Raw genomic sequence first — 22765 nt, forward strand, 5'->3', positions numbered from 1 at the left:
ATTTTTTCTCTAGGAATAAACTCTTAATATAAAATCAGATATAGACATAAATGTACAAGATTAAGTTTCTATTATTTAGTGAAGCATGAATTGTGAGGAGTTGTTTAAAATCCTGTTTTTAGGGGCTGTAGAGATGGCTCACCAGTTAAGAGCAGTGGCTATGCTTCTGGAGACCCAAGCTTAACTCCCAGTACCCACATGGCAGCTCTCAATAACTGCAGCCCTAGGGGATCAGACACCCTCTTCTGGCTTCTGCAGGTATCAGGCATATAATATGGTACAGACACACATGCAAAGCAAAACACCCACAAACATTAAAAAACAAATCCTGTTTTAAATCTTTGTGTGAATGTCTCTACATAAAGACAGACTCTAACTCATATGACAATAACCATGTTGCCTTCTGGCGGTGGGATCATTGATGTTTCTCTTAGTTTACCTTCTATATAAAGTTCTATTTCTGCAAAAGTTCTATTATTTTATGATCAAACGTTTTAAAACCTACTTTATGTTATAATAAAACATATTTTGTACAATGAGTGATAAAATATATTTACCATTTTAAACGACAGTCACAAATAGTCATGTATTTTCTTCTATTCACATGAGACAATCATATATCTGACATGAAAATTCAAAACACATTTGCAAGGCTTTTTGTTCTTTTTTACCCAAGAATAGTTAGTAGGATTGCTCAAATTTTGAACTGGCTATGCCAGACCTAGACTCAAGATAAAACTGAATTGAGTGCACACAGAAAGACTCAAGTGAAGCTATGAACAAACAGTAAGTCAATCACCTGCTTTGTGCCCATCTGTCTATTCACAAAAGTAGAAATGTGATGATAGGTGCAACTATTGGTTTTCAAGGAAGGAATTCTGTTTATTTCAATGTTCTGGAAAATAGGACATAAAATAAGAGTTTAGGTTAAAAGCACACATTTTCAATAAATCTAGATCCAATGCAGAAAGTAAAATTTCTTAATTTTTGAAACAATATTTTGCTATGTAGCCTGGCTGGCTTGGAACTTATGCCAATCCTCCTGCCTCAACCTGAGAGCTGGGATCACAAGCGTGCATTGTCACAAAATTGTATTAATCCATGCTATGGTTTATTCTCAAATCTGTTCAAATTTAATCCCTACTAGGAGAGGTTAGGAGGGAAAAGGGTAGAAATTTTTGAGGTTATTAGGGAAGCTCTTCTAATGAATAGATTAGTCCTTTCAACTGATCAATGAATTCCAAGGCTAACTGTTTCTAAAGTGAGTCTCCTACAAAAGCCACTTGCCTAGATCTCCTTGTTTATGGCTTTAATGCTCTCCAACAACTCATGATTGCCAGTAAGAAGACCACCATGAGATGCAACCCATCAGTCTTGGACCATGAGCCAGTCTTTTCTCTATGAATTACCTTGCCTATTGCATTGTATTATTAGAAACAAAAAATGCACTGAAACAAAACCAATGCTAAAATCTGCTTAATAATGCAATAAATCTTTTCATCCAGAGTTAAATTACTTCAAGTTTTAATAAAGTACTAGATTGTTTAATATTTGAAATATCTTCTAGATATGTGTATTATAGTCAATGTTTTTTTATTTCAGTTTAGAAGTTCACTCTAACTTCTAAGTTATTTAAAGAGACATTTATTTTTACTATGGTGTCTCCTACATCCTACCCTTTACTGGGGACTGTACCGACCGAGGTGCTCTTCCACTGAGGTCCATCTCCAGAACTGAGAGCACTTTCAAATCTCCTGAATAAAAATGTGCTTACAAGACACACGTAGTCAAGATAGAGGCACAACTAATCACAAAAATCCCACTAGAGTTCACATTAATCTCACTCCTCAATGTTTAATCACGTATTAAGTTCTGGTGTGGAAACACTAGCTAATTTAAGAACACTAACTCCACAAGTCTCAAAAAGATGAAATAAGCTAGTTTCCTGCTTCCAATACTTTGGCATAAAAGTAGATTTAGCCCATTACAACTTATTATGTCCTGATATGTAATTAAACAAGGGATTTCTGAGTGTCCACTCTGTGCAAGTTAAGCACTATAAACAGAAAATAAAGTAACAGTACAATTTCCTGAGATTCTTCTGCACCTGGTGCTGACTCTGTCCCTCAGCTTTCTTATGAAAAGAAGGTACATCTCTGTGTCACATAGTTATGGTGCCAATTATCGTGGGACTCACAATGTCTGAGAAAGCACGTGTTAAACCACAGAGGTAACACTGACAAGCTCAAAGGGAGAAGTATAATTGAGAAATGATCAGACACAACTTTAACATAAACAAGTAGGAAAAAACAAACAGAACTCAAACAAAAAAACAAAAAAGAGGAAAACATAAAAGGCAAGAAGACAGGATTAAGAACCAAGTAACATGGATGGGCTAACTAAGAGAATTACCTAAATAGCTTTTGAAAACTAGACATCTTGATCCTTCACCAAACCAACTATAATCAGAACTTTGTCGGTAATGTCTAGCACTAGTATTAATTTTTTAAACTCCCTCCCAGGTGGCAAATATTCAGTTCAAATTGAGAACTATTTAAACAAGTTAGAAGATGTTGATGGGAACCTAGAAACACAAGGAGCAAAGGGTGGGAACAGGGAGATCCCATTCAAAGTTTTAACGGAGGCCAAAAAAAGAAACTATAAACAAACAACATTTTTCCACTGATGAAAACATTAGCTGATTATTTTATTTTTGTGACAGGGTCTTATGTATTATAGGCTGGACTCAAACCTGCTATAGTGATGGCCTTATACTCCTGATGCTCCTGCCTCCACTTCCTAGGTACTGGGATTACAAATATGTGCCAGCAGTTAATTTGTGAACTAAAGTACAATCATACAACACAATGGGCAGTGGTGGTGCATACCTTTAATCCCAGCACTCGTAAGGCAGAGGCAGGTAGATCTCTGAATTCAAGGCCACAGCCTGGTCTATAGAGAGAGTTCCAGGACAGCCAGAGCTACACAGAGAAACCCTATCTTGAAAAACCAAAACCAAACCAAACCAAAGGAAAATTAAAAACACGCAAACAAACAAAACATACTTCTTCACAAGGATATTAAAACATGATTCAATTAACAAGCAACTTCTTAGAACCAGTACTCCCAAAATCAAGGTAGCCATACATATACACTGAAATTGGGACTCTCTGCTGAGATTTTAACTACCACCAACTGTTCGTTGAAACACAATTTCCAGTGAGCTAGACTTTAGAGTTTCATCAGATAAATCCATGGACTGTCAGCACTGTTACAATGACTTATAAGTGATTTAAAATTGCTGTCAATATCTAGCTTCCAGCCTGAGTTCCGCTCTCACTGGAATTAAACCACCAGGGGGTAAGCTAACATGGATACAGAGCCAGCTTGAAGAGCCTTCTCTTTAATTATGAGGATATGAAAGAATAATGACAGCCAGGTGGTGGTGATGCACACCTTTAATCCCAGCACTTGAGAGGCAGAGGCAGAGGCAGGCGGATCTCTATGAGTTCGACAGCAGCGTGGTCTACAGAGCGAGTTCCAGGACAGGTCACAAAGCTAGAGAAACCCTGTCTTGAAAAACCAAAAGGAAAGAAAACAAAACAAAACAATAACTGTGTGTTGAACAATAAAACTCAATACCTCTAGAATGACATTCACAAAAATGAAAGACAACCCCCCCCCAAAAAAAAAAAGAAAAAAAAAAAAAGCAACAACAAATGTGCTACCCTGGAACTGAGATTACTCTACCCATCCTGAACTCTGAAAAAGCATTCTACTTCAAGAAGCTATTTTGGCTTATGAATATTGGCGATTATAAGAAAACTATCAAAAGGCTTTATGGGTTAAAATACTGCCTGCCTTCCTAGTATCTTGCATGGTCCTGGGGCAGTGGCTGAAAGAGAACATTTTCACCTGGGCCTCACTGGATCACGTTACCTAGCAGGTGGTCCAGTGAGAGCAGGGAAGCCGACAGAAGGGAAGACTCCAGAGCCTGACACTCATGCTGATCTCACACACACACACAAATACAGGATAGACACACTCGTGCAGTATTAAGTTTCAAGATCTTTTAAAAAGCCTCTAACTTTTCACATAAAGTAACTGCAATTTTCAGTTATCTATATAGCTACTCCAATAACTACAAAATGCTAATACAAATAAAAGAACTGATTCTCTTTTTCCCTCTTTCTTTTTTCTTTTGAAACAATGTCTAATTTAGTCACTAGCCATCTCCTGCCTCCGCTTCACAAGTTCTGAGAATATAGGTATAAGCCAGCGTGTCCATTCTAGTACTCATAAGATTGAACTATTCTGAGTCTAATCAGAAAGCACACACCTTACTCCTGTAAATAAACTACTCATGACCTTATGATTGTAAACAATTTATACATGCATCTGAGTGCTACTTCTTTGACTGTGAGCCAAATCCAGAATACGGGCTGTCTGTAAGACAACTAATAAAAGCTATAAAAAGAAAAATAAAAAGGCAGAATGATTGGTAGGACTATAAAAACCAATTCCTACCAGGGAAAACTCAAAACATAGTAGGCATTAGGTAATACTGAGAAAATGTCAGTACTGTTTTTTTTTTTACATTTATATATAAAACAATATCTAGAATTTTAAAATACTTCATATATACTTCTATATTATTATGCAATTAAAACCTGTTTAAACAAAGCTCTAGGCAATTCACCTCAAAAGGGGCTGGAACAGGAGGTGGCAGCCTGGCCACTTTAGCTGATCTCTCTTTTTCCACAAGCAAAGCTTCCTTTCGGGTTTTTATGTGCCTTAAAAGACAAGAGATGCCACCAATTAGTCTCTCAGGTAATACCTGCTGTCACCAAGAGGAACAGAAAGGCATCTACGTGGTATTAGTACACAGAGTTAAAAATATAAAAGGCAGAGACTCATCTTCTAGCTGAGTCCATACCCAATTTGCTGTTTGACCCAGCATACGTGTAACTTCAGGAGTTATCCAAAGATAGGAGAGTCAAGTGAATAACCATAGAGAGCAGTGGTTCTCAATCTTCCTCATGCTGCGACCCCTTCATACAGTTCCTCATATTGTGGTGACCACAACCATAAAATTATTTCATTGCTACTTCATAAATGTAGTTTTGATACTGTATGAATCATAATGAAAATATCTGATATGCAGATGGTCTTAGGTAACCCGTGGAAGGGCTGTCTGACCCCACTTACAGGTTGAGAACCAGTGGTCTAGAGTTCTTTATAGTAAGAGCAGAACCAGAAATGTTTAAGATAGACTATTGTGTAAATTGGCCAGTGCAGACCAGTAGCAGCATGCAAAAATTGCTAATGAGTAAAGATTTATAGTCCATAACCTTGTGTGTTTGTGTGTTGTGTGTTTTCAGACATAGTCTCACTGTTCTGTCTCAAAATACTCTGTCCTTCGCTGGCCTAAAACTAGATATGTAGACCAGGCTGGCCTTGAACTTATAAAGATCTGACCGTCTCTGCCTCCCAAGTGCTGGAACTAAAGGTGTGCGCCACCATGTCCTGTCCCAAGATCCCTTTAATGCTCTTAATCACATAGATTTTTTACTTTTTTTTTTTTACAGCAGGGACAGTTTTTGGTTGATATTGAGTCTGAGCTGTCCATACATGTCTTCAGAAACTTAGCAACTGCCACTGAACTCAGAATGTTAGCTCACCCATTAGTTAGCTTACTACTGCATTAGTAAGCACAGTTCAAGGTGCAATGGATACACACCTTTTATTTAGTATGTCCTTTCACAGCCTCCTACATGCCCTGTTTTCTACCCATACTGGTTTCAGCTGAAAATATGGTAAAAGTTATAATGTTACCTGGTTTTCTGTTTCATTAACATTTCTTTTTGATTTTTCTGCACTTTAAGGGCTTCTTTATGCCTCATTTCAGCTTTTCTTTTTCTTTCTGCTGTCCGCTGAGCCAGAGCATCCAAATCAGGTTCCTAGAAGTATATAATACTTAAAAAGTCATGTTAAACAAGATGAACAGAAATGTATCTATTTGACATCATCAACAAAGAAGTCACCTTTTTTTTTTTTTTTTAAAAGATTTATTTTACGTATATGAGTGCTCTAGCTACATGTACAACTTTATGCCAGAAGAGGGCATCAGATTTCATTATAGATGGTTGAGTCACCATGTGGTTGCTAGAAATTGAACTCAAGACCTCTGGAAGAGCCAGTGCTCTTAACCACTGAGCCACCTCTCCAGCCTAGAAGTTACCTTTCAATTCCATCATCCCTCAACATAGTAAACAGATACTTTCCAAAGAACGAAAATGATACCACCTCCATGCCATAGTAATAATCATTTATCTTACTATGAAAACATAAAATATCAAGCTACTTTGGACAAGGGTTAAATTAAGCAACAAAGTATTTTATTTAAACTAAAACACCAAATTTATAATAATATAGGAGGTTCTCCAGTCTGTAAAAATCATATGCATGTCATTCAAATGAGTTAGGCTTGGGAGAATGTTTAAACACAAGGCCAATAGTGATCTGAAAAAAGGCAAATAAATAAATAAAATAATATTAGAAATTAGTCTACTGGTAAAAACACACAAAAATCAGCTGCTACATTACTTCAAAGTATTCCTTTCCTCAAAAATTGTCATTAAAGATTTGTCTTTTTTGGAGCCAGGCTGTTTATTGTGAGACTACTCTGGGATGACAAACTAGCATTTCTTTCCTTCATCTCCCCCTCCCTCTCTCCCCTTTGTTTTTTATTTAGCTCTGTTATATAGCCTTGACTGACTACTGACCTGTAACTTACTATGTTGACCAGGCTGGCTCAGAGCTTAAGGAAGTCCTTCTGTCTTGCTTTTCTTGAGTATTGGGATTACAAATATCCATGTATACCACACCTGACCAAACTACTATTTTCTAGTCATAAATCACAATAAGCAACAAATGAACTCAAGGACCCATTGAAACACTGAACTTTACTTTGACTTTAAGTTACCAACGAAATACAATGTATCTGAATTCACTAATGTATTTAAAGGGTTAGGAATGAATCTGAATTTGGAAATCTGGATTTAGTTCCCTGAATCTATTCAAACTACCTGAGACAGACAATTTCTGATTTCATAGGTTACAATCTTTTATATAGGCAAGAACTGGAAGAAATAACATTAACTTGAACACCAGAGGAAGAAAGGTGTTCGTGGCATGATTTACAAGGAAACAAATAACACCATTATTCTCACAGCAGATTAAACTGATTAAGAAAATAAAGGTCAGCTTGTCTCCCCCACTTCCTTATCAGAACATGTTTATCTTGTCAGAACTCAATAAATGCGATTTCACATAACCACATTGCCTCCATCAGTGACAAGATGAGCTCACTCACATTTTCTTTCGCCTGTCGATGTCCCTCTCCCATATGTCTTAAACTTGCCAAATACAATTTTTCCAAGTTCTGTATTTTCTGGATTTGTGCTTTTTCCCATTCTGCTTTTAGCTCCTCAGCCAAACGCGAAAACTGCTGACTTTTCCTCTGTTTTATGTCTTCTCTTTTCTGGAAGGCAATACCCTTTTCTTGTTCTCGAACCTGAAAGATGAGTATTTCATACAAAATATATGAAGGGGGTTTAAACATTTTTAAATATCTAATTGTGAGTAGGAATTTAAATGAATTCTCTTCAGATGTATCAATTCTAAATACTCATTAGATAGGGACTATGGTTAGCAGAAAATCCAACTGACAGAGGAAAAATAAGAGGGGGTTACTTAGAAATACTTACCGCATTCCTTTATTTGTATATGTGTATGTTGTAGCATAGGAGTCAGAGGTCAACCTGCACGAGTTCCAGCATAAGGGTCCCTGGGATAGGACCTGGTTTGCCAAGCTTGGCAGTAAAGTATATTTACCTACTCGGCTATCTCAGCAACCTCCAACACTATTTCTAAAGTCCCTTAATTGATTTGTTTCAACTGTTCTCTCTACCCCTAATAACATACACAATGCTAAAATGGTAAGGTGATTTCACAGCCAAGGAGGTCAGATGAGAGTTCCCTCTCTAGGAATGTGGCCCAAAGGTAAGTTGCCCATGCTCCAGTGGATGATGGTACACACATACAGGTGCAGGGAAAATTAAATGGACTCAGTGGGTTATTGGGGAAGAAAAAAAAAGTAAAAGAAAAAGATGGAATGAAGTAGGGAGAATGTGAGAGAAAGTTGGGGAGGAAATGGACGGAGAAGAAAGTGGTGGATATGATCTAAATACATTGCATCCATATATGTAATTACCAAAGAATAAAATATCAGGGCTCTTTCAAGGACAGGAAAAAGCTTGTAAATGCTTTTACAATCATCTAACCCAAAAAATTCCAAGGACTTGAGAAAGACAAAAAATTAAAACTCCAAGTAAATGATACCTGAAGTAATCTTAGTTTCCGTCTTCTTTCATAATCTTCCTTCAAAATGAAGGCTTCCTCATTAGGACTCAATCTCAGCTTCCCAGTGTTCATTACCTTTCTTTTCATTTCTGTGTATTTTAAATTCAAAGGATCTGAATTGAAGAGAAATAAATATATGAATGTCTATAAAATATATTACAGAAATAGGGCAACAATTAAAATAATTACAAAACTTCAATGTATTTATATACATATACACCCACATGTAAAATCACACAGGTAAACAAAGTCCAACTTATTTACAAATAGTTATAAATCTGGTCTTTAGATCACTGGTTGTCAGATGGATGAGAAAGAAAATGAAGAATGGGTAGAATTGCTCAGAAGTTTGTCCCCACCTATAGCGACTGACAAGATTTCAGACCTTACTTTTTCCCTGTTTTGGCATTTCCAAAGTTTATGAAGCACTTAAAAGATGTGTTGGCACCGAATAAATGTTTTCTCAAGAACAATTTAACCTGGTAACCTATATGTAAACAAAAAGAAAAAGGGTCCTTGTTTGCTGTATATAATTTAATCACCTAGCACCACTAAATTTATTGCATTTTATCAATTCCATGGGCTTAGTCTAAAAGATTCCTCAACAATTACCATGACCAAAAGTAACTTGGGAATAAAGGGCTTATTTCAGCTTACAGTTCTACATCATAGTCCATCATTGAGGAAAGTCAGGACAGGAACTCAAACGGCAGGAACACAGAAGCAGGAGCTGATGCAGAGGCCATGAGGTGTTCTGCTCACTGGCTTGCTCAACCTGCTTATATCATTCAGCATGAACAGCCCAATGATGGCACAGTACACAGTGGGTCAGGCCCCATCAATTATTAATCAAGAAAATGTATTACAGATGTGCCTACAGGTAGATTTTATGTGAGCATTTTCTCAGTTGAAATTCCTCTTCCCAAACCACTCTAGCTTGTGTCATGGTGACATAAAACTAATCAGGATATATGTTATCCTTTTTTAAAAATGACCACTTTAAAATAAAACAAAACTAAGAATAATCCTAATTGTATATGTGAAGTACTTAAGATTCCCAGGTATATTCTTCTATTGCTATTTTTGGGTGTCCCTGATGTCCACTCTACACTTCTTTTCTGTGTCTATGGTTCTGAGATGGAACTCAGGGCTTTGTACATGTACATACTTCCACTGTGCTACAGTCCCACTCCTCTTCTCTAAAATTTTTAACATGCTCTTAACTAGAAGAATTTGGTATGGGAGACTAGAATGTGATAATCTATAGCTGATCTAATTTGAAAACTCTTTCCAAGTAATTCTGCTACCAACCTGTTCCCATGATCACTTAGCGTCACCACACCATTGTGATTTTATATGAGATGAGTGCACATCTCTCTGGTCTCTTCATAGTGATGAGCAGGCAACTGTATTACTGGGTATTTGCAGCTCTGTGAAGCTAGTTTAAGCTTAGCCCCTTCTACTTTACTCACTCATCTTACCTAGAATATAGACTATCTATATGCATTTTCATAAAGGGATGGCTTGTCCTTTACTTTTCACTAATTACTATTTGTCTTTTGTAGCTATAGTTTTGTTTAAATTCTCAATACTCAAGTAAATATAATAACTTAAAAATACTGTTTTGATGAAGTGCTTGGGTAACCTGGTAGGAACCAATACTTTTTTCATCAAATTCTCCATCACAAGTGTGGCCAGGACAAGGGTGGTTGTATTCATCACCTTATGTTTCTGTCTAAAAAAGCTGTCTTGCACTTTATAGATAATTTAGGGTGGACTGAATTAGACAGTGACTTAGTACAGTACTACATGGGCAGACCAAGTCATGGTTATATACAAGAGGGCTCTGATGTCAAACAGGAGTAATTGCTTGAGTTGAAAACCTTTTCCAATACATCCCATTGATATTCTTAAAAAAAAAAAAAAAGCAAACTCTAAAGGATGGCTGGGGATCCAAGGGAGGAATATTGCAAATTGTTTCCCATAGGAGAAAATTATTCCTTCTACAGTTATCAAGTAGAATCCTGTTGTCTGGTTTATTCACAAGTCATTTCTATCCGTGTGGATTTCCAAGTTCTATGCTTTGTAACTGTGCAATAATAGATACAATAGGACTTACCCTGATATATTTCATTGCGATAATTAAGCAGTAGTATCTGACACGCAGTAATCACAACATTAACACTAGACTTAACCGACGTGGATGCAAAAGCCAACACTGCCATTCACTAGCAGAAGGCAGTAGCCAAGTCTGAAATCCCTTGGGTCCCGTTTCTTTACTCCTTGTAACGGTAGTAATACCCACCACACGGGGTTGTACTAAGTGTGGCTTAATTGCTGCGAAACCGCCGAACACATTATAATAATAATAATAATAATAATAATAATAATAATAATAATAATAGACTAACAAGCATTCGGTACCGTAGTTTCTTGTCGCATAGGTTAGCCTTGAACTCGAGGCACTAATACCTCCCGAAAGAGTGCTGGGATCTCTGGGTGAACCAACACTCCCGGCTGAGACTGCCATTTTTTCAAAGCCCACTGTGACAGGAGTCTCCGGGGGTCGGATTGCACAGAAGCGCCACGCTCTCTGCAGGACCCGCCTCGGGAGGTTTAAAGGGCCGGAAGGCTCGCCCGCCTGCTCGCGGCCTGCGGGGAGAACCCCGGCGGGCCTCCGTCACTCACCTGGCAGCGTGTGCAGTTGGACCTCACGGCACACGGGCGTCCACAGGCGGCCTGCTACCCAGCAGCCGTTTGGGCCCCTGCGGGACGACCATCGCCAGGTTCTCGTCACTTCCGCCATTCAAACGGCCCGCCAATGGCGGGAGCGGACGGCGGGAAGCACCTTGCTCCCGCCTCCGCCGGGGCCGCCGGGTAGGCCTCGCCGTGCCGAGACCCCGCCCACGTGTGGTCCCGCGCACGCGTAGCCCTGCCTACATGCGCGCACGCGCAGTTTTGCGCCGTGGCCCATTATTTCTCACAACTACGGTCTGGCGCTGTGTCACAGACCCGAAAGCAGAGATGTGGGAAAGGGAAGCTCTCTGGCGGGCCATGAAAGGGGACATCAGTCCTTCTTGTTCTTGAGGCGCGTTTGGTTCAGTTGCCTGGCACTGTTGACCTGCTGATTGGACAAATGTTGTGCTTTACCAGGCTGACGTCTTGGAAAGAACATTTCCCAAGTGGAAACTGGGGATTGAGACGTGCTCCGTTTTTAATGGGAAACCAGGAGGAATCAGAGCAAGCGCAGTAGGCTGAGAGAGCGTCAGGCTGCACATCGCGACTCTTACTTATTACATGCTAGCCTGGACCCTAAACCCCTGGAGTCGTAGTTTACTTTAGACCTTTATTGTTGTAGACCAAGCCACCCTGGAATGTCCAAAGTGGCGTGTTCTTTTCACCTGGCATCTGTTTCCTAAGCGAAGGGTTCTGCTGGAAGTGTTCAGTGGAGTGCCTGGCTCCCTGTTCCTTTGCCATGGGGACCAGACATCTGTCTCACTGCTTGTTCCCTGTGTTTTCACAGGGAATGTCCTAAGAGAGCATTCTCCGGGGAAAGAGTGAGGCTGCTGAGTGCTTTTGCAGGGAAGCTGAGGAATTGTAAAATTTGCCGCATTTTACTGGCTAAGTGTCAGGGCCAGCCCAAATGCAAGTTAGGAGGAAATTCTTTGTGGGCATCTTAATCCTTAGTAATACTTGACTTGCCCTCGTCCCTGAGTCCACGGGACACTCAAAGTTAATAATCATGTGAAGGCACTTTGCACATTCTCAAAAACTATAAGGTCTTCTGTTAGAGTGTTTTCTTTCTTGTTTAAAACTTTGCCCTTTGATATAGATCCAGCCCCTCAGGTCACAGAAGTATGATCAAGAAAGGACAATTGCCATCCTCTCTCTTGCCTATGTGACTGGCCCATGCATGGGTACATGTCCTAAACTGGGCCAACGGTATTTTGTAGTAATTGTTCTTACTGGAACCAGCAAAAATGAACACATTCCTAAGTTTATGCTGGGGTATGAATCTGGAGCCTCGCTGTGTAAATTCTTCATCAAGTGACTCTACACAAGCTGATCTGAAAGCACAAGTCTGACACACAATGGGGAGCACAAAGAGGGAATTCCAACAATGTCCAAACTCCTGGATGCAGCTATCTCTTAGGTCAGCAGCACCTCTGGTCATTCTCTATTTTTATGACAGAAGCCCTGGATTTAAGATATTTTCAATATGGGGTTTTGTGTTTTGTAAATTGAAAGAGGCTACAATTTTGTTTGTGAGGCATCATCTTACTGAATGCTCTGGAACTCGATGTAGAGACCAGGCTGGCCTTGAACTCACAGAGATCCTCTGCCTCTAACTCCCTAATGCTGGGATTAAAGGACTGTGCCACCACAACTTGCCAGGTTACAGGTTTATACTCTGTAGATATAATATCTGCCATCTTAGGGGCTAAAACAGAATAATGATTGACTCTGGGATCCAGAGTCCAATTTCATGGCTATAGATACCTAGCGTACCAACTCTGACCCATTTCCCAGTCCTTGAAGAAAACAAACACTGCTGATGAAGAATTGTGGCATCAGTGTGGCTCGTTTCTCTGTAACGTCTCCCTTCAGAATACAGCTGAAGCCTGCTAGGTTTGGAGCATTGGTCACTGTAGCATCATATGACCACAGTACCTGGCAGGCCCAACTTAATAGAGAAAAGATTTATTCCGGCTTCAGTTTAAGAGGTTTCCAGTCCATCATGGCTGGGAAGGAAGGGGAAGTTCATATCTTGGATGTGGACAGGAAGTAGAGAGAGTGAAATGGGAACAAATTGGGGAGGATATGCCCTCAAGTACTCACCGTCAATGATTTACACCTTCAAATTAGGCTCCACTTTCTAAAGTTTCCATGGCTTCCTCAGGTGGAGAGAAAACATTGCACTTGTGATACCATGAGAGACAATGCATTCAAATAACAGCAGAATAGTTTAAGATGGTTTTATAATTCTTAGTTCACTTTAATCTCTAACTACATTTTGGATTTTAAAAAACTGACATTTAAGTGTGAGGAGTTCCTCAGTGTCTTATATATAAAGTCCAAAAGAATGTTGGCTGGAGTGCACTCCTATAATATCAGCACTAGGGAGACAGAGGCAGGGGAGTCACAAGTGTGAAGCCAGTCTAGTATACATAGCAAGTTCCTGGCCAACCAGGAATGTGTGGTGAGACCCCTATTCAACAAACAGTGCAAAAGAAAGGGGATGTTGTGCTGAGGAATAGAATATTTAACTGTGTAAAGTTAGGTTGCATTTATTTGTATTGCAGAGTATTTGTTTGACTATGTAAAGGCGTGTTGCATTTGTTTATGCTGCATTTGTTTAACTATGTAAAGATGTGTTGCCTGCCTAAGGTATCTGATTGGTCTAATAAAAAAGCTTAACAGCTAATAGCTAGGCAGAAGAGTGCTAGGTGGGGCAGGTGGCCAGAGAGAAAAGGGGAGCCAGCTAGCCAGCAGGAGGCCAGCTATCCAGGGCCAGCCAGGCGACACAGAGGAAGCAGGAGACAAGGATGGACAGAGTGTAGATGAGGTAAATGAGCCTTGGGGCAGAACATTGATTAATAGAAATGGGTTAATTTAAGTAAAAAAAAAAAACTAGTAGAATCAAGCCTAAGCTAAGACCAAGAATTCATAATTAATAAGTTTCCATACCATTATTTGGGAGCTTATTGGTGGACCAAATAAAATTCCAACTACAATCTTTCAAGAACAGAAGTAATCTAAAAGGTTCCATCTGACAGTCTGCTATTTGGGTTCACCTGATATTAGCACCACAAGGGTGGAACAAATGGCAGTGGCTCAATAGGACTGAGATCAAGAGTATGGCAAGAATAGATGGGCCAAGACACTTCAAAACCCAAGTACTACCTGAAAGTCATGGAGCAAGGACTGAGCCATTTACTTGAGTAAGAAAGGAGAAGATTTCTTGGCACTTTCAGCTGTATTTTTAGCTGAAGAAAAAGAAGATAAAGAGGAAGAGAAGGAAAAGGAAGAAAAGGAATCCAACGACAAGCCAGAAATAGAAGATGTGGGTTCTGATGAAGAAGAGGAGGAAAAGAAGGATGGCAGCAAGAAGAAAAAGAAGAAGATAAAGGAGAAGTACATTGACCAAGAAGAGCTCAACAAGACAAAGCCTATTTGGACTAGGAATCCTCATGACATTACTAATGAAGAGTATGGAGAGTTCTACAAGAGCTTAACCAACGATTGGGAAGAACATTTGGCAGTGAAGCATTTTTCTGTTGAAGGACAATTGGAATTCCGGGCCCTTCTCTTTGTCCCAAGACATGCTCCATTTGATCTGTTTGAAACAGAAAGAAAACTTGAACAACGTCAAGTTGTATGTGCGCAGAGTTTTCATCATGGATAACTGTGAGGAGTTAATTCCTGAGTATCTAAATTTCATTAGAGGAGTGGTGGATTCTGAGGATCTTCCTCTAAATATTTCCCGTGAAATGTTGCAGCAAAGCAAAATTTTGAAAGTTATCAGAAAGAATTTGGTCAAGAAATGCTTAGAACTATTTACTGAACTGGCAGAAGACAAAGAAAAATACAAAAAGTTTTATGAGCAATTCTCAAAAAATATCAAGCTTGGAATTCATGAAGACTCTCAAAATCAGAAGAAGCTTTCAGAGCTGTTGCGATACTATACATCTGCTTCTGGAGATGAGATGGTTTCTGTCAAGGACTGTTGCACCAGAATGAAGGGAAACCAGAAGCACATCTACTTCATCACAGGTGAGACCAAGGACCAAGTTGCTAACTCAGCCTTCGTGGAGCGTCTGCGAAAGCATGGCTTAGAAGTAATCTATATGATTGAGCCCATTGATGAGTACTGTGTGCAACAGCTGAAGGAGTTTGAGGGCAAGACCTTGGTGTCTGTTACCAAAGAAGGACTGGAACTTCCAGAAGATGAAGAGGAGAAAAAGAAACAGGAAGAGAAAAAGACCAAATTTTAAAACCTCTGCAAGATTATGAAAGATATTTTGGAGAAAAAAGTTGGGAAGGTGGTCGTATCAAACCAATTGGTGATGTCCCCTTGCTGTATTGTCACAAGTACATACGGGTGGACAGCAAACATGGAGAGAATCATGAAAGCTCAAGCTCTTAGAGACAATGCAACGATGGGTTACATGACAGCAAAGAAACCTGGAGATAAACCCTGACCACTCCATTATTGAAACCCTACGACAAAAGGCAGAGGCTGACAAGAATGACAAGTCTGTGAAGGATCTGGTGATCTTGCTGTATGAAACTGCACTCCTGTCTTCTGGTTTCAGTCTGGAAGATCCCCAGACACATGCTAACAGGATCTACAGGATGATCAAGCTTGGTCTAGGTATTGATGAAGATGACCCTACTGTGGATGATACCAGTGCTGCTGTAACTGAAGAAATGCCACCCCTGGAAGGAGATGATGACACATCACGCATGGAAGAAGTTGACTAAGCTTCACCAGAGCTATATGTTTGATGCTTACTTTCATTCCTTCTGATAATATTTTTCAAGGATTTTTGTTTATTTTTGTTAACATTAAAACATCTGTGTGACATGAAAACTAAGGGGAAGAAAAATTTCTTTCTACTTGTGATACTGTGATACTCTAGGCTTGACTCAACTGGTTGGTAGAACATTTGTTGTAAGGCAAAATGTAACCTATTAACTTTGTGGTCTGCAGTATTTAGCTGTTGAGCTGGATTCCTTAGTAGACCAAATAATTTGTCACTTTGGAAGTGTTCTAAGATAGCTTCATGTTTAAAAGGAAAAAGATTAAGATGGCCTAAGTTTCATCTTAAAATTTTCATCCCCTGTAGTTAATTCTGCATGTACTAGTCTTAGAAGTAAATACACAAGCTAAAACAACTGAGGAATTCCCCATGTGGCTTGTTTTCAAAGTACTGAGAACAAAACTAAGCTTCCCTAGGTCTTGTAACTCAGCAAGGCTTGTGAATGGAAATATAGTGCCCAATCACATTCTGCTTTAAAAGGTAAATACAGATGAGATAAAAAGGTAGAGAAAAAAAGAAAGGAGAAGAATAGGCTGAAAAGTTGGCTCAATCGTTAAGAGCACTTGCTGCCTTTGTAGGGGACCCCAGTTCAGCTCTGAGGACCCACATGATGGTTCACAACCACCCCTAACTCCAGTTCCAGATTTGTTTCCCCTTCTGACCTCTGCAGGCACCATGGACACACATGACACACATACATGCATATTTATGCTCACATAAATTTAAAAAGAACAAGAAGAAAGGGGAATCCATTGTTTCATCATTTAAATCTTGTAGACATATTGTTTCTATGAGATGCAACAAAACTGTTGGTACTAAGCTGCAAGTATGTAGGCTGTTAATTGCATGCTTAGAAAGACAGAAAGGACTAGACAAAAAGGAAAACCAAGGTAATTTATAACCCAGAAAAGTATACGGTCAAGTGGGGCTATGTAGAAACAGCATTAGTTCTGACATTGGATTCAGATGAGGGTCTGAGTACCTGCTTTACCAGAAGTTAGCCTCTCTGAAGCTCTTGGGTATAAAAGTATCTATTTTCATTGAATGCTGTCTGTGCCAGAAATTCCCATTCCATCCAACAGCATTGTAAAGACAACATTTAAAAAGCTGTGAAGCTGAAGAGATGGCTCAGTGGTTTTGATTGCTTGTTCACACAGAGGGTCAGGGATCCATTTCCAGCACTCAAAAGCTAGCTCCCAACCATCTGTAACTCTAGTTCCAGGCTATCCAACACCCTCTTCTAGCCTCTGTGGACATACACACTTACAAGCAAAACACCCATAAAATAAATGAATAAATAAAACCCCATCAAACTGTAAAAACTAAGTAGATTGTAATGGTCTTACTGAGAAGAATACTAATTGTAAACGATCACAGTATGATTTGCCCACCATTATTGAGCTAGAGCAGGTGACATCTCTCTTAGCGTTTCTATTACTGTCAACTGACCTGCTTTAATTCGTCTCATGAGAACCCCTCCTGTTTGCATAGCATTCCTTTCAGATAAAATTATTTCCAAAGTAAGGCTAGATGACATAATGTGAAATCATAGTACTTGGGAGGCAGAGGCAGGAAAATAGCAATTTGAAACCAGTTTGGGCTGTGCCACCACCCTCTTCTACATAGTGAGATCATGCTTCAAAAAAAAAAAAAAAACCCAAAAACAACAACAACCAAAACCCTGCAAAATACAGCAGCAGCAAAATTATTTCTCCTTACCTGTGAGCATATAGCATTAATTTATACACATTTAAACACTTGATGTTCAAAGTGTAGCCCAAGGCCAGCAGCAGCAGGGGCACTAGGAGATGGCTAGAAATTCAGTCTCTCAGGACCTGCTTTGACCTGCTGGATCACAATCTGAATTTTATTCATTCACATTTTTTTAAGTACTAGGAATTGAGCTCAGACCTTCATGCATGCTAGAAAAAGTCCTCTACCACTGAGTTATTCCCCAAGCCCTCAGAATCTATATTTCAAATAGACGTGCCCATTGTTTACAAGCACCTTAATGTTTGAGAAGCCCTGGCACACACAAAACCCCATGGCAGGAGATAAAGCTCTGTGCTATGCTATATATTTTTGAAATCAATAGATGAAAATATGAAAATTTGGTTGTGGAGATAGAATCGCATTTAGGCAAGACAAGGCAAGGTTCCCCAGCCATGGTGTTAATTCTTTGGGTTATGGCAGATCTCCCAGGACCCATTTCCTTTCTCCATATCTTATCTCTTGAAGTCAGTGGGAAGCCCTTCCAACCTCACAGTGGTGTCACTCACACACCTGCCTCACTCTGTCTGATGGGATAAAGCTTTGGCTCTAAGAGTAACTCTGGCGAATCCTCTTTGACTTGACTTGTTCCTAAATGAATGAAACATGGTGATGCTATTTGCAAGTTAAGAATGGTCTGACCACCATTATTGTCCTGTACCACCATCATAAAATGACGTCTCCTAACTCAAAGGGTGAGTCTTGAACCTGAATTCTTGCTTGCACCAAGAGCCTTAGGTTTGGAGGCCTAGAAGATAAAGATTGAACTGCTCTTTTGTTAACACAGGATGTACATCCAGAAAACCTTTTGGACTTTTTGAGCATGTGTTTTCTCATCTATAGAATGGGCTTGATAGTGATAATTCAGCCCTCAGGGCAAGAAATTGGGGAAATAGTAGGCTGTGATGGTTTTGTTTAATTTTGTGCATACGCTAGAATCATGTATGGACTGCCATTAATGGGGAAATGCACTGAAAAGAAATGCTTGTCTTCTGACCTGGGTCTGGTGGTCCAGTGACATTAAGGTAAGGTATGATATCCTTAACTCTTCAGTAGAGTATGCAGACTGAGTAGATCCCCGCTACAGGACTTGGGATGTCCTTCTGGTATGCTGCGAATATACTTTTATTGGTTGATGAATAAAGCTGTTTTGGCCAATGGACAGACAGGAATATAGCTAGGCAGGAAATCTAAACAAGGAGACAGAGAGAAGGAAGACAGAGTGAGGAGACACCATGTAGCCGCCAGGGAGACAAGATGCTTCGGCATTACCGATAAGCAGCCACGTGGTGATACACAGATTAGTAGAAATGAGTTAATTTATAAGAGAGCTAGTAATAAGTCTAAGCCATTGGAAAACCAATTATAAATACTTATTAACTCTGTGATTATTTTATAAGCCGCTGCAGGGACCTGGTGGGTGGAGAAAAAAATTGGTCAAGTGGGACTGGACTAGACAGAGAAAAGCCTTCCTTCCATTTACACTGTTAGCATTTTGTGTACTTTCTCCTCCTCAGCCTGTGAACAGCCAGGGGCTCCTGACTTGCTGACTTTCTGAAGGCTTTCCTGACCCTCCCATGGTGATGTAATCTACATGGTCTTATTCTTGAGCTTGGTGTAATTCATCTTCAAGGATTCACACGCAACTCTTCCTAGGTCATGTTTGCACCTTAAGAAGGATCTTTTAAGCTCTGAAAGTGGAAAACGAGAGGATCCAGTCTCAGGTGTTGTCTTGCCTGTGCAGTGGAGGAGGATCAACATTAAGAAGTGCCATCAGGTCTTAACAACTCTAGTTTCCCACATATTTGCCCTGAAGATTAAAATATCCACCACTAGAGGGCAGGCTAAACAAACTTTGGACTCTTGGCTTGGATTTTTTTTTTTTTTTTTTTTTTTTTTTTTTTTTTTTTCGAGACAGGGTTTCTCTGTGTAGTTTTGGAGCCTATCCTGGCACTCGCTCTGGAGACCAGGCTGGCCTCGAACTCACAGAGATCCGCCTGCCTTTGCCTCCCCAGTGCTGGGATTAAAGGCGTGCGCCACCAATGCCCAGCAGGCTTGGAATTTTTTATTTCAATTTATTTGTGTATCTAGGGAATCCAACCTGGGATGTCACACATAAGAGACAAGTGCTCTGCCCTTGAGCTACATCCCATCCCAAGATTTCTTTCTCTGCTTTCACAAATTCCCCTGTTTACGAAGAATGACTTAAGGTCACTGGTATCAGGGAGACATGAAAACTTCCATGACATTGACATCATTGTCTTCTCTGTGTCTAGAATGCTAGTTCTGCCACAGAGGAACACACAGGCACACAAATCATGATACAAGACTAGCATTGAATACCTGTTATGTGGCAGGCACTGCACTGGGCATTCCATTTGCTCTTTTTCCTTTGATCCTCACCTGTCTGAGGCAGATTTTTAACTTGGAAATTTCATGTAAACTATTAACAAAAGAAATTATTTAACAGATGAAGAAACCTACTTATAAAAGTTAAATGTATTAATATCTTTTTTAAAAGCAAGCAGCTAATAAGTAGTACAGTTAGGCTGTTTGTTGAAAGGGTTGAAATTAAATGATGCCTCATGTACAGTCTCTCATGGGCATTTGGGGGCCACTATCTGACAGCAGTAACCTTAAGTGGAGAAAGTAGTTCTAAGCAACTTTTGCTTGTTGTAAAATGTAACCAATAATAACAAATAATAGCATTTTATGAGTGTTTAAAGTGTGTGTGTGTATGTGTGTGTGTGTGTTTATGTGCATATGAATGCAGATTTTCATGGAGTCCAGAGCGGATGTTAGATCCCCTGGAGCTGGAGTTATCATTGGTTGTGATCCATCTAATGTGGGCACTGGGAATTAAACCTGGGTCCTCTGGAAGATCAGTCAGTGCTCTTAATTGTTGAACCATTTCTCCAGCTCCCTACATTGTTAATTTTTTAGAAAGCAAAGAACAGGATGAAACATGGTGGCTTGAATGAGAAGTCCTCCATAGGCTCATGTGATTAAACTCTAGTCTCCCACTTGGTGGAACTGTTTGGAAAGGATTAGGAGGTGTGGCCTCACTGGAGGAGATGTGTCACTGGGGGTGAGCTTTGAGGTTTCAAAGGACTCGCGCCATTCCCAGTGTGCCCTTTCTCTGCTTCCTGCTTGTGGATTAAAATGTGAACTCTCAGCTGTCCCTGCCACTATGCCTTCAATCCACCATCATGGACTCTGACCCTCTGGAACTTAAGCTCAATTAAACACCTTCTTCTATAAATTGCCTTGGTCATGGTGCTTTATCACAGCAATAGAACAGTAACTAAGACACCCATTAACACTACAGCCCTGCCGGCTGTCAAAGCCACCAAAGCTCTTCACGATGATAAAGGTACCATTTTTCATCCTCCCCTAGCCATAGCAACCATCACTTTATCCCCTACTCACTCTGTTCCCACCCCACAGCTCTCATTGCTGGACTTAGGCATATTAACATGCTCATGCATTGCACCTGTCCTCTTAAGTTTGGCACCATCTTTCCTTCCACATCAATTAAGTGCTCAGCTGTGTCCTCACTGGTGTGGGTTTTCCTAATCTCTCTTCAAGAGTAGTGTACCCCATCTTCACTACCCTCACCTGCTTTACTTTTTCTTACAACTGTTACCCCACATGGATGCACACATGTACTTTCACACACTATGTGCCATGCATCTAATTGAAACATAATATATGCTTTTTTCCCCCCAAGACAGGGTTTCCCTGTGTGGCTTTGGAGCCTGCCCTGGAATTCTATCTGTAGACAAGTCAGGTCTTGAGCTCACAGAGATCTGCCTGCCTTTGCCACCTGAGTGCTGAGACTAAAGGCGAGCACCACCACTGCCCAGCTTCCAACACTGAAATCTTAAAGGTATGTTTAACACATGTGGCCCATTTAAAGTCCCACCAACAGTACACATAATAGGCCTATCTGTCCATACCTCACTCAAATAGCTTTTGTTAATGTTGCTTGTCTTTTTAACCTGGTACAAAAACAATTTTATTTGCATTTTGAAGTTATTTGCATTGTTTCGTGTGTATTCATCCACCACTTTTAACGATATTGTGCGTGAGTTCCCAGATGGTGTCCTTTGGCTACTTTTCTGCTGTGATTATCTCCCTTGTGGCATAGCTCTTTGTATATTAAGTCTGTATTTAAATCTTCAGTACCTTTTCTAGTTCTCCATTTGTCTTTCAACTTTGTTTTTATTGTTTGCCAATAAGTAAACATTTTTAGGCAGTCAAGTTGATTCATTTTCCTTCTTTTTAAAGTTCCCAGTAAGAATATAGTAACACAAATAAGCATTTGGGTGTTGAGCCTGCTCAGGCTTTATTGGTAATGTTTATTAAGCACAATCTTTCCTTGTAGATAGATGTCTCGCTAAAATATATATCATAAGTCCAGGTAAACAGGGGTGGTATAACGTTCCTGGCCCATCAAACAGTCCTATGAATCTGTAGAGCACTGCTATAGAGTCAGTTACCTGGGGAATTTCATGGAAGGGTGAGCTGACACCAGTTGTTAAATATCTACACATAAAAAAAGAGTCTTGTATACCTCCAGGAAGCTGGCACTCATATTGTCCTGCTCCAAGATGGGACCTGTAGGTGAACACAAGTGTGCAGATCTGGAAAAGTTGGAGGGGTTATACTGATGGGTTCCTCATCTCACAGAGCAGCATATCTATCACCGCTCTATCTCCTCTCCCTCCTCATAGTCCTCACTGATGGAAGGATCTCACAGTACTGCTCTGCACATGTGCAGCTGTGGCTTGACCCCTTGTCCTCTCTCTGTGTGCTCTTAAGCTCTGACACTTTCTGGGCTGCAGAAACAATGCTTCTGGATGGGAAGAATTAGGGTCACCTGTTGTGGCAGAGATAGATAAAGTATGCTGAGATATCGCTTTCTCCCTGGTCCCCAAGAGTGCTGGTATAGGGCCTGGGTAGCCTGAATCACCAAGTCTAATGCCTCAGAGCCCAGCGCATGGTCTAGAAGAATGGCTGTCTTC

The 22765-nt window shown here is 40.1% G+C and overlaps 2 protein-coding genes across 12 annotated transcripts in view; one reads left to right on the forward strand and one right to left on the reverse strand.

The window, feature by feature from the left end:
* The window catches only part of Cep295 (centrosomal protein 295), a 41157-nt gene extending 29888 nt beyond the window's left edge, over window positions 1-11269 (reverse strand). For 8 of the 11 annotated variants that reach the window (XM_027410840.2, XM_035443457.1, XM_027410843.2 and 5 more), the window contains exons 1-6: window positions 11113-11269; window positions 8404-8537; window positions 7376-7576; window positions 5836-5960; window positions 4700-4793; window positions 800-895 (exon numbers count right to left, since the gene is read on the reverse strand). In XM_027410840.2, the coding sequence (XP_027266641.1) occupies window positions 800-895; window positions 4700-4793; window positions 5836-5960; window positions 7376-7576; window positions 8404-8537; window positions 11113-11230 (768 nt within the window). In that variant the 5' untranslated portion in view covers window positions 11231-11269. Of the gene's footprint in view, window positions 1-799; window positions 896-4699; window positions 4794-5835; window positions 5961-7375; window positions 7577-8403; window positions 8538-10835; window positions 11047-11112 lie in introns of those variants that run through there. The other 3 variants (XM_027410844.2, XM_035443456.1, XM_027410849.2) reach the window with 3 other exon arrangements.
* LOC100755978 (heat shock protein HSP 90-alpha-like) lies at window positions 11246-15995 on the forward strand. The gene is given in 5 exon segments (XM_035444197.1): window positions 11246-11301; window positions 11948-12069; window positions 14412-14782; window positions 14784-15607; window positions 15609-15995. Coding segments are annotated over 5 exon segments (1674 nt in total). The 3' UTR covers window positions 15910-15995.
* Window positions 15996-22765: the final 6770 nt, after the last annotated feature.

This window comes from Cricetulus griseus, chromosome 4 (genome assembly GCF_003668045.3).
Source record: "Cricetulus griseus strain 17A/GY chromosome 4, alternate assembly CriGri-PICRH-1.0, whole genome shotgun sequence".
Classification (NCBI taxonomy): domain Eukaryota; kingdom Metazoa; phylum Chordata; class Mammalia; order Rodentia; family Cricetidae; genus Cricetulus; species Cricetulus griseus.